At 32.2% G+C, this 19,607-nt stretch overlaps 1 protein-coding gene across 18 annotated transcripts in view; it reads right to left on the bottom strand.

Moving 5' to 3' along the window:
* SK (small conductance calcium-activated potassium channel) overlaps positions 1 to 19,607 on the bottom strand; it is a 256,721-nt gene that overhangs the window by 119,862 nt on the left and 117,252 nt on the right. For 12 of the 18 annotated variants that reach the window (XM_076123665.1, XM_076123664.1, XM_076123667.1 and 9 more), the window contains one exon: positions 2,545 to 2,577. The exons of the other annotated variants lie outside the window; for them this stretch is intronic. In XM_076123665.1, coding sequence (XP_075979780.1) covers positions 2,545 to 2,577 — 33 coding nt within the window. The remainder of the gene's footprint in view (positions 1 to 2,544; positions 2,578 to 19,607) is intronic. 18 annotated transcript variants of the gene reach the window in all.

Raw genomic sequence — 19,607 nt, 5'->3', positions numbered from 1 at the left:
AAGCTTCACATGTTTTATAAATGGCAGCAAAATTATAAAAATAGCTATCAAAATCCGTTTGATAAGCTATGTGATAGATATTTCGAAGAGGTAAACCGGGCCATTTGGCTACTTAAAAGTATGTGCAAATTCTATGAACACTTTTTGCTTCTAATTTTCTTTAGTCGAAACGTTACCGTTCAAATTGCAGCAATGTAACATTATTATACGTATAACTTTGTTATACGATTACACGCTACTTCAAATTGTTCATAGCCGATATCAAAGCAATCATCTTGATAGCCCTTATTTGCGGGCAAGATAATAAGTTTGTTTTCTACCTTCGGACTGAAGGCTTTTGCATTAAGTAACAGTTCTGAGAATCTTTCTTGAGTTACATTCAAACCAATAACAAGATCTATTAAAGAAGGGCCGAGTCTTTTATGCCAGTACTTTACTTAATAGGAATAAGTAAACGGTGTTTAATTATACATTTCAATCTTTTCCTGACAATATTATCGACTACTTCAACCGAACTTTAGTGGCCTTTAAAAAATAGCACATGTTTAAACTCACTATCACCTCCTAATTTTACAGTTCTTTTTTGTTTATTTTAATATAACGGTCAGTTCATAACATTTATATTTTAATATTATACCTTAACGGGTTTTAAGGGATCTCATTGAAATGAAACCGAGAAAAGCAACATTCAACATACTGCACAAAAATGCTTTATACTTTGCAGGAAAGCAGCTTACGATTTTTCTTTGTGGCAAGTGTAAAGTTGTTGAACAAATATAAGCAGCTTTGTCCAGTCTTGAATAGAAAGCACGGAAGAAATACTGATTCATTTAGACTATTTCGTTGGTCACATAACAATAGGGTAGCGTTAACTTCGACGCGAACAATAACACAGTTGTTAAAACTTGTCTTGGCTCCCCTCCTCAGTCACTATGCCTCAAGTTGCTTTGCTATCAGCTGCCAAAATCGTGTCCGCTATAAAAAGTTGCAACGATGCTTCCGTAGTTTTAGGATCGACGGAAGTTAGGGCGATGGCACACATGATTATTTTAGCATGAACGATATTTTATCTTTCAAAACCCTGTCCCATGTCTGCATAGGTATGAAGACATGGTACAGGGTTTTGCTTTAAAACGTTAGGTAACGTTTTAAAGGCTATTGATAGTTGCAGTATCTTGGACAATTTTAAAACAATGACTTAACGCAATTAGTAGCTACAGTACAATGTAGTAGCATCAAGTGTCTCACAAAGTCTGCTTGGAGTACCTACTGACTGTGTACTCTGCTTAGAACAACAAATACTTCACGTTTTAGATCCTCCTATAATATGTACAAATAGGCTTTCTATCGTCTCGTTGTCAATTTCTTTTGTTCTTTTGACCTTTACATATATTTAATACACGTTCGGTTCTAAATAAAGTGTGAGACGAAACGGGAATCTGAGTTCAGACATGCATAATATATTTGTAGACTCGCCAGGTAGCTAAAAATGTACGTTGAAGTTAGAAATCACGAATTAATTATGCATTGTGACTTCTCTAACCATGCGATATTCGGATTTACTTTTTTTTCTTTTACTACTTTACTGTCAGTCTAAAAGATTTTCATTTTTAATCTACTGAATTTATAAACAGGTATGTGTAAAATATTTAAAAGATAATATAAGCATACATATTCAATTAACTTCAAGCTGCACGTGTATGGTATTATAAGTATTATTCTTCTGTATTCCTCACTTCTTATTAAACTATCGAAAGTAATGAACACTTGATTATGTTTCGAAACAACACTAATCCTATACAGCTTATTAGGAACACTGTTGCCAGCGAAGCCTGACAAATATAAGAACAAGATGCCGTTAACGTAATGCCTTCTATTCGCTTCCGTTCAATCGACCTACATTCTGTTCGCTGCTGCCTACCTGGAAAACATGACGTCATCACATATAAAAATACACACCAATACCAACCTACGTAACATAATAATAACAAACCAACATGTAACAAACAACATCAGATAAAATCATGCTGACGATCTTCCAAATGGGCACTTCAAAACTCCACATAATCATAAACGTACACACAAAAAATATACATTCATAAACAGTCACATTCGACACAATTAAGGGAGTCAATATCACTACAAATTCTGGACCGATTCCAGTCAGGCTTGTTACACATAAATCTAAAAATAAAACCCATTGACGCTTGCTAGATTTAGGGAACGCATCCATCGCCCCGAAAGCGTTAGCTCTCCAAAGCCAACTAATGAGGCAGGTCTAAAATCCGTCACATAGTTCAAAGTTCGGCGCGCAGCTCAATTCTACTAACGGCCTGCACATAATCTGTCATTATTGTTGCCAAACTGCACGATGCAGTGAAAAATAAACTCGTCGATCGCTAAACAGCGTTGTTTTGGCAACGAATAATGACGTATGTGAAGCTAGGGCACAGTTCAAAGCGATATCAAAAGCGGTAATAGCGCCAAACAATTTTCGAAAGCTCAACAAACTATTTAAAACAAAATGATATCTCATCAAGTTACCTGAGGCATCTGATCCCGAGGTCCTGAACAGGCCTAAAACAGAATTTAATGATACTTTGTATAATGATATTGCGATCGATATTTAATTTTGTGTCCGCATTGGCGATATTGGAACCAAAAATTTGAAATTTCATTACGAAATATTAATTTAATGTAACTAATTGATTTGTGATTGCTATACTAGTTAAATTTGCGTACATTTTCATAACGCTATTTATTTAAATTATGGATGGCATTTTACTATAAATTCCTAAATCTAATAATGCTGTCATCTATTTTGAGTGCTTATCCAATATACAGTGTTGTTCAACGTGCTATTTTATTCTACAATAGTTATCATTAAATTAAGCAAAATTTGTAATAATGCAGTTAATAATTCTGATACATTTATTAAAATTACATTTCCATTTTATGCATAAATATATTTATGCAAATTTCTGGTATTAGATAAAATACGATATAATAATAATTAATTGAACATACCTAACGCAATACGTTTATAACTAAATATACAGGAAACAATGATGCATGATGACATTGTTTATCCCGATTTTGAAATTTACAGAGAAATTAGACTTTAGTTAGCAAAAGGACAAGAAAATACATTAGCATGTTGTCACCAACAGCTCTTAGAAGTAGATAATATAAATGACACTGAAATACAAAACACAGGTGAAGATATTACAGAGAATAAAGTTGTATCTAAAATATCTTAAGATTAAGAATTCGAAGCAAGATGCAATGAAGATAATGAAGATAAAATCAATGATATAACTAGAATGAATGATAAACTAAATCTAGAGGGAAAGTAAGACAAATAAAAATCTATAGATAAAGCTCTTAGTCAAACTAGTCGAACTGAAAAACTAGTCGCGTAGTGTTTTAGTATAGATACAGCCGCCGTCATAAAGTTTTATGACTTTGGAAAGCCGAAAGAATAAAAAGAGAAGTCCGTATAAAATAACCGTATCTTTAGGATAAAAAATAATTGAGAATCGTAATACGTCACCTTGTTATTATTCTGTAGATGTATTTTTATTCCAATGAACATTGTAATATATTTTTATTTACTCAAATAGCTGCTGTTATTATCTTGTGTACACTGTATTTACTATCCATAAAAATAAATAAACATTGATGTGCGCAAATATTTACTTTTAATAACATGTTTGAATTCAAAATTGCAATAGATATTTCTATTTAACCGATATCACAGGTCGTGTTTTATAAAAGGTTGGTGCAATTTCTAATTGACAATGCACAGTAACAATTTATCATTCCATTTAATTTAAAGACGGAGCACAGTTGAATGAGTCGAAGTTTTCACTACAAACTTGAACAGACTCGTTTCACACTTCTTTAATTCCGAGATCTAGAACATTATAATTGGTTTCGAAAAGTTCACAGTCGCGCGGAGCCTAGACGATATCTAGAACAATATGAAAAGTTGAAGGTTTAACGTTTGACGTTAAGTATTTCTGCTCTACTGCACCTCTTGGCAGATCGCCAAGTTTGCATACAATGGGCGCAGATTTCTGTTATGTCCATACTAGTGTATGTTTGGATTTATCGTCTGCTGGTTAGCTAGGAGCTTGTATCGTGTGCCTTACATCGACACTAAAGCATTTGTGGATCGTATATCACTTTATCAGCACCTGTGACCAGTTTGGTTTCAATAATCGATTAAGTGGCTTAAGTCAGTCGTCGGACGTCAGCTTGGAGATCTGTATAACGGAATTACGAATTCTGGCCGACTGGTTTATTCATAGTTCAGAGTTGACAGAGGTTTTCAAACAAGTTTTCTTATATTTGGTCTTCAAAATTTTTAAATCTTGCATATGATGCCGATATAGATATTTTTAACTGTAAATTAGTAGAGACGAATTTATTATTTGATAGAAATTTCAACATAACAAGTATTCGAAGTAGCACAGTGTAAAAATATCAATTACAAGAAACTAAAGTCAGTATCATTAATTCGAATCACAAAGCAATAAAGCAATGTTCATTTTCTATTTAGCAATAAAAACACTTAGCCTGAGTGCGCATTCAAAGAGTGCATCGAATAAGTGCTGCGCTTTTTGCAAACACTTGTATCAGGCTGTTGTTTCGCTTCGGTTTTATTGAGATTTGTTCCTTTTTCCTTCCGGGTTTCATCACTTTATAAGCTTTCTTTTATAATCTTTCTGCCTATTTTAAACATATCATATTGTCATCATTGCATTAAATTACAAAAACTGCTACTAAAATGACAAGTGCCTAACATTTTTTTTTTGTTTTTTGTTTGTGCGTGGGAGGTGCCAACTTTAATTTAAGCCTAACTACTTAGTATTCATTAGGAATAATTTTTTAATTAATACACGAAATGTTTTATTTTTAACTAAATGTTTTAAACGGTATGGTGTCAGATACTTCTTCAAAATACTCCTGATTTCCTTCATTCCCCTCTTAAGACATTTAAGGAAACTGATGGGGTGGTTGACTCGTAACGACGAAACGTGACATGAATGAGAAGTGACAGACTGCTAACTTTGCAAACCCAACCCCCATTGATCAATGCAGTATATATTTACAGAGTTTCCTCAATCGACTACCGCAACTTGAGCAGAATATTGCTTATGTGAATCGTATTTTCTTCAGCCCGAATAAAACTACTATTTGCGATAGTAGAAAAAATCACAGCGAACTAGGTAACGGCATAAAGTTTGCATGTAAATATGTTATGCCATTATTATAAAGTCTTGTAATTATTTGTGCTTTTCATAGCAGATATAAGAAGAACATTAGAATATAATAATAAATAATAATAATAAATTTATTTATTTCAAGTAACAGTGACTCATTGGGTTAGTAACAATATATACAGTCTCTCTATTTTTGTAGGATTAATGTCACATATTTTTGCTTTATTCCGTCGTAAAAGAATATCATCAATCCAATACAAAAAGCTTAATAATATTCATAGCTATCGTTTCACTGCGAACAATACATTTATTACGTCATCTACCTAGTCCATCAACAGGCACTACAGTCAAAATTCTAGTACACTATCACATTTCAAGTAAATCTCTAGAATCATAAAGGGTATCGCGTCATTTATTAGAACCAGTATATAAGTCATAACTTTGCCAGTGTGTTGTTGTAATAAATATATTTATTGCCCTTTGTCTCAGTGACTGCCTCTTTCAGTATTTATTGTGCCGATACAATTTTATGTTCTATAAATTCTATATGAATCACTTGAAAAGCGACACATAAAACGCGTTTGAAAACCTGCGACCTATGAATCGTTTTAATTGCAGGTACGGCGGTTATTCGCGGTACTATATTGTAACTTTCTTTATAAATTGAAAGACCCAACTTAGCACCGAAGTATATTTTAAATATCTTTCAATAGTTAAGAGTGCCAATATTTTAATGGCATATATTTAATAATGGTGTAACTCTTAAAAGTTGTATCACATACCGAGATTGAAATGCAGCTACACATTGAGAATATGAAAATTTGATTTAAAAATTGGAACCACTTAAAAATTATTCGGAATTGTGCATGCAAATGCCTAAGTGGTACGTTATGCAAAAGAGTAATGCTATCAAAATATAAGTAGAAAATGGAATGCTTTTAAAAATATTTTAGGTACATTTCCTTACGTAATGTGGTTTCAATTCTGTCTGGTTTGTCGGCAGAATAGCGGAAATCACTAAATAATATGGGGATACTGAATAAAATATTGCCTAACGGTAAAAGGGGAAGTTTAAGATGAATGACGAAGTAGATAATGCTATTGAGCAGAAGTAGCTGAACAGATACTTTAGTTACTTAAATGAAGTAAGATTTACCGCATTCCTTATTTTTTGTTGTTCATATCACGTCTGTTACTGTTAAATATATAATTTCTAATTATGGCAAACTATCATTAGATGAAGTTAGACATTTACATTACCAAAGTGTAAATTTACTTTGTCAAAGAATACCACACATTACACATTTTGACACACCGCAAAATTATAAAACCGCTGTTAAACTTTATTGTGACATCTGTCTCCACTACGAATTGTATCCAGAATTTAAATCAAAGCAATTACAAAACTTTGATACAAAAACAGACTTGGGTATAATTTAATTATTTTACGATCAGCGAGTCTTGAAAGTGACAACCACAACAGGACAACTTAATGAAATTAATCATCACTTTGGAAGGCTTTACAAGAGTGGAATAAACCTTGTAAAAGGTACCGTTTGTGAGATCACACTGTAAAATGTTACACATGGACCGTCTAAACGATATTACGAAAGTTAATTAAGTGGCAAGCTTTGGGTCCGAGTAAAAAGTTTAATATTTTAAAATCATGGCTTTATTTACAAATCACGCTGACGTGTGGTGAATGATGAAGCTGTTTTGTGGTTTTTTCTTGCAAATTAGCCATTTGTTTAGGTCGTTAAATGGGTTGTAAAATATTTTTTTTTTTTTTTTGTATATCCGCGATGTTTTAACACTTGCTTTTTGCCAACAAGATACTGTAGAATACGGAGATAAAACAAAATAAAAATGTAAACTTACGTTAGCTTTATTCCAGTTTCATCGTGACAGTAATTGCAACGTACTTTTTTTTTCAGTGCAAACCAACACCAATCTGCACGTTTTTCATGAAAAATAAAATATTCATGCAACGACAATCCAAAAAGTCGCAGTCGTAAACTAGGGAACATCATAAATATGCAAGAATAAAAATATAGCATAAGTACCTGCTTTTCCGAGCTTTAGGTCCCAACGGACGTGGTGAAAATTACGATTACACCATTTACTTCTGTTATCCAAGTACTATTATCCCGAGAGCTCTTTGTGCAACAATGAAAGTAAGGAAACATTAATGCAGCCAGCAATGCCATTATACGAAACTAGAACTAATTGTTGTAACTAATTGTTACATTTAATAGCTTGTTCTGAGAGAATGCTGCTGAGTATTCCCTTAGCAACCACGAGCGGATTATTATTTGATATGTTTAGCTTTGCAATTATTAAATTAAATGTTTGCTCAACTGATATAAGTTGTCGTTAGTTCTTGTTGTGCTTGTAATATTACGTTCAGATTTCATAGAATAATCAGAACTACATACTACGGGAAATACTTTTGACTCATTTTATACATAAATAACTTAATGTATTTGAGAAGCCGGTATTAAGTTACAAAAAGTAGTAGAGCCTTCAAGAGCAACTAAATATTTCGTGAAAACAAAGTTATAATAATTAATGTTCCCGTCGTTTTAAATATTACACGAAACACAACTAATATTTTATGATAACACCTTTAATAAATTCTCCAATGCGATGCAAAGTTCAAGTCCAAGACGTTGTAAGTGCAAAACTGTGGAAAACTTCTGATCATGAAAGTGTAATTAGTTACCAAAGTTACAAATTGTGACTTTCGCCCTTTGGGGTTAGATAAGTTGCAGCTGAATATATTTATGCTAATATTATTCAACGTGAATGTTCTATGTAAATTAGGATCAGTGTAAAAATACCACTTTTTAGACAGTAACCAGTTTCTGAAGTCGTATGAGTTTTATACTTTTTATTTGAATACTTTACTCAATTTTGAATCGAGAGTTTCTTTGCTCACACGACTTTGAAAGACTTTGCAATTGAAATTGAGAATCAGTGTACCGTGAGTAACGAATTGTTTACATAAAGTGATACAAATCTGTAGATACAAAGGCATTGTGACGTTGAATAGGTCGTGGTTTTGATCCCAACATGGGACCAATGTTTGCTACAAATATTTGTTGCGTGTTTGTGCAAACATTGGCATGGTTGTGACTTGTGTATGCTTAATAATATTCGTTGTAATAGAATTACACATTTGAATGTGCTTTATGCATTCTGTGGAGGTTTTTTAAATAAATTAAAATACATTTACAGTGTTTGCAATTTTTTGAGTACATTATTAAATTTCTGAACACAGCAAAAATATTTTATCTGATAAAAACATTTTTGAAGAGAACGTACTAAAGTAAACTGCTGTGTTGGCTTAAAAACATAATAATTTGTATGCAAAGTTTCAGCTTGTTTAAACGTCCGCTGGCCAGTTGAACACGAATAAAATTTTGTACTATCTACTCGTACATGATGTACCAACTAAAAAAGAATATTCTTTTTATATAGTTTATAAAAATACTGTTTTAAGTCTTATTCTTTTATTCGGTTTTTGAATTTGATTTTTGTGGAACCCATAGTTACGAAGATTTAACAGACATTTATTTGTATAACTCGTAGAACAAGATATTTAGGTTATTACCGCAAGCCTGTATATCCTTTAGAAAACAGACAAATGATGGGCATTAAAATTATTATTTGGATACTAAAACAAATTTTCAGTGTTAAGTGTTAAAAGGTTTTCAGTGTTCATCTAACGCAAAAAAATCGATATGCATGTACTTTTCAAGAATAAACTATCTTAAACTCTTGGCGTGGCATATTTTCAAGCCTGAAAATCGGTTAAGTCCTTTGAACTATGCGCTCGTTAATTGCCTGCAGCAAAATTTAATAAGGTTGCCTTTTGCAATGAGACATTCAACTTCATTAACTATGCATCTTTTATACCGAGCCTGGTTAATTAACTAAATAATCAAATGAAATGTAATGTATAATAGAATACGGGAATTAACGCGAACACGCATTTTACCTTAAAATGCCTAACGTTTCGGCGCAGGTTGCACTCGCCGTGGTCCCAGGCAGACTAACAATATTAATATCAATATTCCATTTAAAGTGCTGAACTTTGATGCAAAATTCATATTCTCTCTTGCAGTCCATTACTGCAGGTCGGCGGTCACTTTTCAAAACTTAGCACAGTCTCGTGTAAGTCTGTAAAGTTTTCCAACTATACCTTCGTCCACTCTTTCGAATTACAGACTTGAAGCATCTTTCTTTATTGTACGAGGTTCTATTAAAATAAGCACCTCTTTTGCTGACGTTTATAACAAAATACATATTATGTTTGAGGCTTAAATGGGAAGATGTAACTGTTTTCTTTTGTGAATCCAGCTACCCTATTATATTTGTCTTTATGAGGTGTTCGTTACTGTAAAGATTATTGCTTTTATATAATGCTTACAATTTGAAGAATGCACTAACATATAAATGAATTGGAATTAGTCAATACCTATGTCTTCTATATTATTATACTGTAAACCTATAATGTATTGTATGTACTAACGTCTCATACAAATCAGGTAATTCCATCGAAATAATAGAAAAAAAAAGTATCTTAGCCTAATATGGTTATCATTCAGTCGTTATATTTTAAAACAACTGACCTTGCGTGTGTATGTAATATTAATAAAATTATCGCATTCAATTAGTATTACAAACAAACCAACTGAAATTGAAATTACAAAACGACTTCGACTTAACCACTTCTATGAACCGAACAAAAACCCGGACATAATCGCATTACATATTTAGATGCCACTAAAAATCGATCCCTACAACCTACTTTCGTTAAGGAGTAACTCACCTACTTCGAACACATTATAAATTCCGCCTTATAACTAGTACATCGTCATCTCTAGGAAACTATTAATCATGTAGAATATCGCCGGCGTCAATAGCCAAGTCTTCATTACGTAAGGCTCTGCTTCCACTACGTTAACGATTAATAGGTACCTCGTTAATGACAAGTGCTTTGTGCAACGACGCTCTAGAATTCGATGGGCGCTTTGTTTATAAATTCCTGCAATTTATTTTATTTTGAAGAGGGTTGTCTGATTGATGTCTTTGTTGGTTTGTTGAGCTTTAATCTTGTTTGTCATTGTCGTAAACCGAAAGGCTGAATGGTGAATGTAAAATTTTAAAACTGCCAATTTTTAGGTGTCAATATAATTTTAGGTTTAGTTACTTAGTTTGTGTGTAGCATTAAACTCTCTACTGATAGAGATTTAAGACTACTTACAACATAAAATAAATCGCAAGAAAAGTATTCATAATATATTAAAGATCACGTTTATCGACACCATAAAGTAACGAGATAAGAATGTGGGAACATTCTCACAAATTACCATTATCTAAAATCTCAACGGATAAAAACATATTTTATTATCCAAATACTTCGATAACGTCTAGACGGGTTCATTCGCTCTATAATATCCTGTGTGTACCTATGGCGGGGAAAGTTTTTCATGGGGTGAAAACCCGTAAGATATGGGTTTAACACCCCTTCCAAATTTTCAACGGATATTTTGAACTCATATCCTAATCTTTCATTTTGAAATAGTACCCCATACTAAGAATTAATCTTGCGTCGCTGCGACTTTTAAAATGAGACTGAAAACAAACGGAATGTGGCGAAATAACTAATTGTAGTGTTGTTTTAACAATTTATTATTTTGCCACTTTCCGTTCACTTTTATACAAATGTAGAGGTATGTTGGTTTGATAACCATTATAATGTCTATGGATGTTAAAAATATGAAGAATCTCGTTCGCAGTTTACGTAGCGACTTGGCTAATTATTACAGGGCACAAATTATTTGATTACGTACGAAAAATGTTAGAATTTCATTTCAATTTACATTTGATTTAGATTATCTTTTTGTTCTGTTTTCACAGATATATTGTACAAGTATATTGTACAGTATTGTCTAGTATATAATTAGGTACATAATCATATATCTTTTAAAATAATATTCTCTAATATTTTGTATTCATATTAAGTTACATTTTAGGAAACGATGAATTAATTCCTAAAGCACGCGTCAGTCGGAGAAATGTGCGCATGACTAAATTAAACTTAAGCCTGCCATTCTATTTGATAGTTTCAGAGCTCCAGCTGTCGCATGCGTGAATTCAGATCATGAAATTTGGATGTTACGTTTATTCTAGTGGCACTTGTCCAATGATTTAAACCCACAGAAACCTAGATATCGCTATATTATATTACGTAGTAGTTTCTGCTTGTGCACGTGTAAAGTTTCCTTGGGTTAAAAGCATTTTACGCCATTATCCTAAGAGGTGATTTTCAACTTCTTTTGACTATGATAACGGACTAACACCTGTATTAATAAACAAGTCAAAATAATGACTTGAGCAAAAGTAATGTGATCAGCGCCCCAAGTAGTTGCCGCAGAAACTAATTTGTCGGAATATTTAAAATGTCATACTCTATGCCAAATTTTAATTAAATTCATTCAGCAGTTTAAAATCTTTAGATTTATTCTTAGTAAATATTTTCTGAGTAGTTCAAGCATCAACAATTTAATTGCAGTAAATCTCGTTTGAAAAATAAATGAGATGGAAAGAATTTTTATTAAAACTCCTTTTCTAAAAATTCTGCAGCGTCTTAGAAGTAATTTTTTTTTTCAAAAAAGAAAAGTATGGTATTGTAGTTTCAATTTATCACAAAACACCTGTAAATTTGGTTTCGCATACTCAGCGGCGCGATTTTCTATGCGCAGTCATTCCTATAGAATCGTATGACGTTTAAATTTATTTTTACGATATCGATAGTTCTAGCTAAATACAGGATCTATCAAGTATCCAAAGATAGACTGTTAAAATGTACCGCAAAAATAGTAGACTACATTTTAGAATTTGAATTGATTTTGAACAAGAAATTAGTTACTCAGCTTACACATTCCACATCGCCGTCTCAAATAATAACGAACAAAGCTTAAATGACATCAGTATCTTTGTTTAAGTTGAAATAACCCGTTTTAATTTAACATAACATACGACTCTTGGCAACAAAATCCTTGCCATGTTCGTTGTTCAGTCGTTATTCTGCGGACATTAGCGTCCACTTAGCCATAATCCGTCACAAGCTGTTACTACCACGCTTCCTACTAACAATTTAAAGTTTTAAAAGCAATGTAACTCTCTGAAATCCTTAGTTGTTTTACATCAAAACAGCTTATTTTTGGAGTACTTAAATGAACTTTCTAAAAGGATATTTAGGAGGTTTGTTTTTAGAATATTTTGGAGTAAAGTAAATGAGCTTATATTATAATTTTGTTAAATTTGGAAACTGTAGAAATCTTTAAAGTGATACATACGTTTTTCAGCAAATTAGTGCAAATAATTCCAGATGACAAGTTTTGGAGAATTTCTCAACATTTTAAAGAAATGTTTATTATAATATTCGTTTACATTTTTTTTTATACAGAACAGTGTTCTAACCAGAGCGCGATTCTGTACACTGTCGAGTATCTAAAGTTTGACATTTAGAATGTACTTCCAAAATAGTTCCTACGACACCCGTCAAAGGCGCTGATCAGATTTTCTTAAAAAAAATCTCGAAGACAGGTCGGTTGTCGGTAGTCAATATCAGTACAGAATCGAGCTACAATAATATTTTTCACATCAATTGGACAAGCTATAGTATTTTTATAACGAAATTGTAAGCATTTATCTACGTAATTTCATCTGTTTGGTAGATATCGATATCTACGAATGAAAATACAATCTTCTTCCTCAAAATTACCATAAATATCCAGTAGGGCATTCCGAACAGCATTCAAACGCTTCCGATGACGACTGTCACGTGTCCTATTACCATTGCTAATGTAGACTCAGTGCGGAATTAATTACAATGTTAGAAGCCTTATTACTGCCAACTATCATAGTCCAACAACCTAGTTGAAAACCTCGTGTGCAAGGTTCACGGCTTTCGGAGTTATAGAACATTTAGAATTTAGAACATCAGTGACTGAATGTTTTTTTTTTTTGTTTTTTCAAAGACATCTTCTAAGATTTGCATACAACATACAAACAACAGACATACAGTACAACCAAGCCCAATACAATCATTTGCGTATCGCACAAATAATTGTTACGTGGGTGTGTCACGAACTCGCAGAGCAATAGTAGCAGCGTGGTTAAGGTCACCACGCAACTGTGATTCTCACAGACTCTCGGACTTATGCAGCTGAAGGTAGTTTGTTTGCTGTAATATCTTTGTTTTGGAAACAAATAGAATTACGATTCATAATCTGAATAAACCATGCATGCCACGATTGTCTACTAAGGTGTCAGAATATAGTGTCTTGCCTGTCATGAAAGGTAAAGGAAATAGTCGACGCAGAAAATCTGGTTTGGCAAAGAGACTCGTCTGTATTCACTTAACGAATTGAATTTTAAATATATGGTTTGGTTTGAAAATTTACGGTATGACATGTTCCTGGCATTCATAAATTTTCCTTTATACATTTTGTTTCAGTGGCGCTTTAAAGCTTTCTAATAAATATTTTCATACGAACTTTATAGAACAAATAAATATAAGTTTTTCAATTTGCATAGTGGTAATCTAAATATCCCACATATATTTAAAGGGAAACACTGTTTAATAGACAAGACAGCTCATTCAATTTATATTTCAATATTAAAATATTTTTGCGTTTTTATTTTTCTCATAATATTTGGATTATGTCTATACGAGTGTTAAAGAAAGCATAACTCGCTATATTGATATATTGGAAGTGAGTACAAGAGTACTCACTCTCAATAAATAAAAATAAACTAAAGATAGAAGTATCTACCTTCGTAAATTAGCTGTTTATAATTCAGGACCGGTACATTCAATTGAAGGAAACGTGTCAATTGAATCTTGTAAGGCTAACAGACTGCCCCTTACTTAAGACATCGGTAACGAAAACGTAAAAACATCATCTTATAATAAGAATTGGTAAGTAAGTATATAATAATAATATATAGAGTGTCTTACTATTTGTTTTGGTTGAATGTGAAATCGGTATTATAGATTTTTGAACTGCCTTTGTAACTTACAAATATTTTTCGAATGGCATTTTAACCTTGTGTAGTCAAAAAATAAATTAAAGTTCTAATTAGCGTCTTACATCATATTTTCTCATTATTTTCGGCATGTAAGTGTAGGCAACGAAATTAAGAATACTATAATGTCTGCATATTTATTTGGCATAATACCTATATTGTTGTAAAATTTTAATTTGAATTGTTACATAGTTGTAATAATGGTTTAAAATCCTGTCTACGGAATGTTCGCATGTAGTAAGAAATCTCATCACTTTAGCGTAGACGGCCTACACGCGTTCTGACCGCTACGATATATTGGTATGGTATCGGCTACGGCGTAGCTCTTTGATCTACGTGATTACGAAATGTGGTCGTGGTTGAACTCCAGATTTAGATGTATACGAGCTTTACCTACATATATTATTTGGTAGAAACTTTCTATTTGGTAGAAACAAAATTGTTAAACTTGTTTGACTATTACATACGCAGTAGGATTGCGTTACAGAGTATGCACCTTTATTAAAATATAGCGTCTACTACGGACAAATGTTAAATAGAAATTGAACGGGAAGTGTTGAGTGTAGCCAGAATATTAATGTGTGTTGCTTTTGAATTCTGTTTTAGCAAAATTTACTGCTTCATAGACTTTTAAAAGTACGTAATAATATAACAATATGGTTATATCAATAACAATATTAAATACATTTAATTTTGATCCTATACAGAATTGTTATGTTAAACTTAAGATTGATTCCGATATTTCGATTATGCATATTGAGCTAATTGCTATAGCTGAAGCGCTGTCTTACTTAGAGTCACTTTCTTTTGATAAATTTGTTATTTTGACAGATTGTAAAAGTGCTTTACAGCATTTGATTCGATGTGTATCTATGCCGGTGCGAGGCACACCCATTGCGTATCGGATATTAGCTTCTATTTTACGGTTACAAAATAAGAATGTTGAAGTATTTTTACAGTGGATTCCATCACATGTTCAGCTTTTTGAAAATGATAGGGTAGATATTTTAGCCAAACAGGCGTCTGTTGATGGCATTCCGTTGACTATATTGCCTCTGTTTTCTGATTACTTTAAATTACTTTTGAACCGATGTACAGTTTTATGGCAGGAATATTTTGATGAGAGATCAAAAGAAAAAGGTATTTGGTTTCGGACCATTCAATCTCAGATTTATAGGATACCTTGGATTGATAATAATGTAATGTGTCGAAAGACGCTGGTTACGGCGCTCAGATTGCGTTCTGCTCACATTCCGACAAACAAATTTTATTATTTAATGAAGAGAGTCACTAGTCCCAAATGCTCTGCGTGCGATGTAATTGAAGATGTGCAGCATGTTTTGTCGGAGTGTGTACGGAACGAATCTTATCGAAGACTGTTATTTGATAAGTTCAAAAGATTGCAGTTAGGGTATTGCAATAGTGTTTTAGCTTCCCCTCTGTCTGATGAGGCTTTATGTTTGTATAGGTTGGCTGAATTGTGTCTTGATTGAGTAATATGTATTAGAATTATTATTATTTTTTGTTGTTTAGTAATATTTCTTTGTTAAACGTTATTGGGTGATATAATCGCTAAGCGATTAAACCCATTAAATAAAAAAAAAAAAAAATAAAAAAAAAAAAATACATTTAAAATACATATTTTTCATTTCATGATCATTTTATTTTGTTGCTAGAAATAAATAAGTCTAGCATAGTCTTTGTAGACTTCTTAGATTTATTGCTAAATAACATTAGTATCTGCCTCAGAAAAATGTAGGTATTTTACTTAGAACCTATCTTTAGGCGGAAAAACGAAGGCTATAGGAAGACTTGTTTACTATAACGTTATCAACTGGCTCAATAAATCTGCCAGAGGTATTTCCCGTGCCAAGAAAAATAAAGATTTCCACAGAAAAGTCTTGTAGCAATCATTAGTTAAATAAAATATAGGTAACAAAAAAAATGTATCCAAGTAATAAACTTTTATTTTATAATATAAAATTATTCAATTTACATTTTATAATCGACCATTCTAATCATTATTAAGTTGCTACGGATTTTAATACGTTTTCATTTACATTTTTTAATCGCGAGTACAGTAGATTGTTTTGCTTTTACTATTATATGAAGCATACTTTGAAGATATTTTTAAATTACTTTTTTTAAATATTACTTCACTATAATTTAGGAAAAAATATTGGTTTTACATTTTTACTATGACATTAGGAACTTAATATCTTATACAAAAAATACGAATAATATTTTGAAAAGAAAAACTTGTTTAAACAATCGATCTTCACATTGACACCTTCACAAATAACAGCTGTTATAATCTTAGTTACCTCATAATATCTCAAACGGTGGAGTATTTCCTTCGCACTCAGTTAAATTACATGCTATTATAACTAATCCTCTAAGAAGATTAACAGCTGGAGTGAGACGTGACAATAATTAACTGCGCTAATTATGATATTATTTTGACAAACTGTTTCTTTATATGAAGTTTTCGCAAGGTTTGTTTTAAGGAAATCATTTTCTTAAGAAAAAAATGATAATCGGGAAGAAAAGAATACCTGATATGTGGTAAGAAAACTATTTACGTACGTAATTATTTTAAATGAGGCTTCGATTTCAATTTGTCTTTAACTGATATTAAAATTATTTACACGTCGCTGATCAATTCTGAATGTATGAATGAATTTTCGAAGATTTTAAACTGATTCAAGGCAGCTTAGATTTTTAACCCATGTTTCCCCATAATTCAAGTATAACGTAAAACTATAAATACCAAAGAAATAATTAAAATATTACTTTTTTTCTTCTTCTATTCCAGGCTATTTTCATAGAAACTAAAACGAATGAAAGCAATTATACCGTTCAAAGATAACGCAATCTCTATCTTCGCGGAACGTTTTCCGACAGAATGATGTATGCCGGTCACTAGCGGGCAGACTGGCCGGTAACAAAACAGCCTATAAATAGACGCTACTATACTGTATTATACAGTAATTAGTGCTGATGAATCTAATTAATGTAATTATATGCCGCGAGATTTTTTTTTAGATGAGACAAGGAATACTATGGAAGAATTTTAGCTTTTTTAATGTAATGATTCTGAATGAGTTTCTGACGCATTAATGTTTCGTTTTAATAGAACATTTTCTCGTGTTTAGTTTTTGGATAACATTAGGCATAATTAAACGAAGTTTAGAAAACATATTGGAAATAATAAAGAAAACATCCCTATTGTTGTTTTAGCTCTGTTTAACTCTATCCGGGTATTACTATTCAAAGACCGTTTATTTTCATATTATAATCTAGATACTATAAGCATTAGATAACATAAGAACCTAAGTACCAAAGGCATTTTAAAACACGGCCCATCAAATTTTATCTCCACTGAAAATGAAAAACAAAGTTTGGAAGTTGCTTTCTCTCGGGTTGAGCAAACGATTATAGTGCATGCTATATACCCTGGAAGTGTAAATGGTATAACAAAAGAACCATTACGAAGGTGTTCTAATAACCATGAAAGTTTCAGACCCTATTGGGAGCAATATAAAATTAATAATTAAGCCTTTAATATCTGGAATGGGGAAGCGTCCGTGAAATGTACCAATTATTGTGGAGTTTTTCCTCAATTGATTTTTTTATTTACCAAGGTAACTGTACGGAGGGTTCGATTACGTTCCTACATGCTGTTTATTTTTCATCGCGCGTAAGAATTTGATTTCTCGTCAGGTCTTCATTGTCTTATTCGATTTCATTCATGTCGTATCGTGAAGCGGTTTATTAAGCCTCTGTAAATAGAATTGGCTTTTCGTTCACCTTGTTTTAGTAATTTGAAACGTAATGATTGTAGGTAACATTGAAAAGTATGGTACTGGGTAAGTTGAGACTTAGTTAGAGAGAATGTTCTGAGCTCCGGTTTTGTTGTTATTATCCCTGTAATATTCGCTACAAGATATTTCTTTACCTAACTAAATTTAAGTGTATTTTTGCGCTCGTTTCTCTTATTTAAATTGTATATAATTCGTCAGTACTCTTAAGAGAAGTAATAATGTCCCTGAACTTCCGAAAAGTCTTAATACCTTTGTATAAACATCACTTCTAGAGTTACTGAAATGAACGTTTAATTCACTTAACATCACGTTAGTAAAATTGTTATTAGCAACTAAAATTACGTGTTTTGATATCATATAAACAAAACTTTGGTTATGTAAATTAACTTTCCTATAAATGAAAATCGAAATGAAACTATCGGTATTTAACTTCAACACAAACATCCAACCGCTCTCCAACAACTGTTACATTCTCGAAACTTAACGTTTTTATTCTCATAACTATCTCCAGCTGAAGTTACAATTATTTTCAAGCTGTAAGGCAAAAGTTGAACATAATAAGCGTCGTTGGCATTTCAACTGAAAACTTTTTTTATATTTTTAATTCTGCACGTTCGTGTAATATTTTGGGAACGATGAAAGATAACGAGTGACGTATGCAGCTGCGGGTTAGTACATAATAGATTATACGTTTTATCGCGAACAGTTCATAATTCTATACACGCAAGATAAAAAGCGTGCATGGGAGGTTTTATGTTTTGCTAAGTATTTATTTAGTTAGTATATTTTATTACTTCTTTAAATTTTAATAACTGTGAATTATATATGTTCTTATTGCAACAAATATAGGTACTACGGCCTTTTTGCCAATTGCGTCGATCCTTTCATATTAAAGTCAATTATTTAATGTTCTAATTGCGATTTTAATTACTGATAGCAAATCATTTCATCACATAATGTATATGATTTGGTTAAACGACATATAATATGTCATATTTGCTACCTGGGAATGATATCATCATAAAAAATTGTCTTCACTATAAAATAAAAGTACATTTTTAACGCATTTTCTTCATCCAAAATAAATTAGTCAAATATTCTCAAACACACGTATGACGTCGAAGTCCCTGTAACGACTATTTCGATAACAGTTTATACCATCGCGTAGATCTTTGTACAACATGTTACGTGTCAATTGACAATACGGGTTCGTAGTGACGTGGATATCGGCTATGCAGATATACCTGCAAGTTAGGACGTGACTAACTGGTCTTGACAGGGTTTAAGCTATCGTCTCTAGATCCACTGACAGGAAATGTCGAACAATATCTGTACAGACTTTGGGAAAACAAACTGCTAAAATGGTTCGATAAAACTAGAAGTTGGTTAGAAGTAAAGCTGTTGCATGACAAGAATAGAATCTGCAGTGTCGTAAGATTTTACACAATATGTA

Source organism: Anticarsia gemmatalis, chromosome 15 (assembly GCF_050436995.1).
Source record: "Anticarsia gemmatalis isolate Benzon Research Colony breed Stoneville strain chromosome 15, ilAntGemm2 primary, whole genome shotgun sequence".
NCBI classification, from domain to species: Eukaryota; Metazoa; Arthropoda; class Insecta; order Lepidoptera; family Erebidae; genus Anticarsia; species Anticarsia gemmatalis.
Note: the sequence above shows the minus strand (reverse complement) of the source record. Positions and strands in the feature narration are given on the sequence as shown.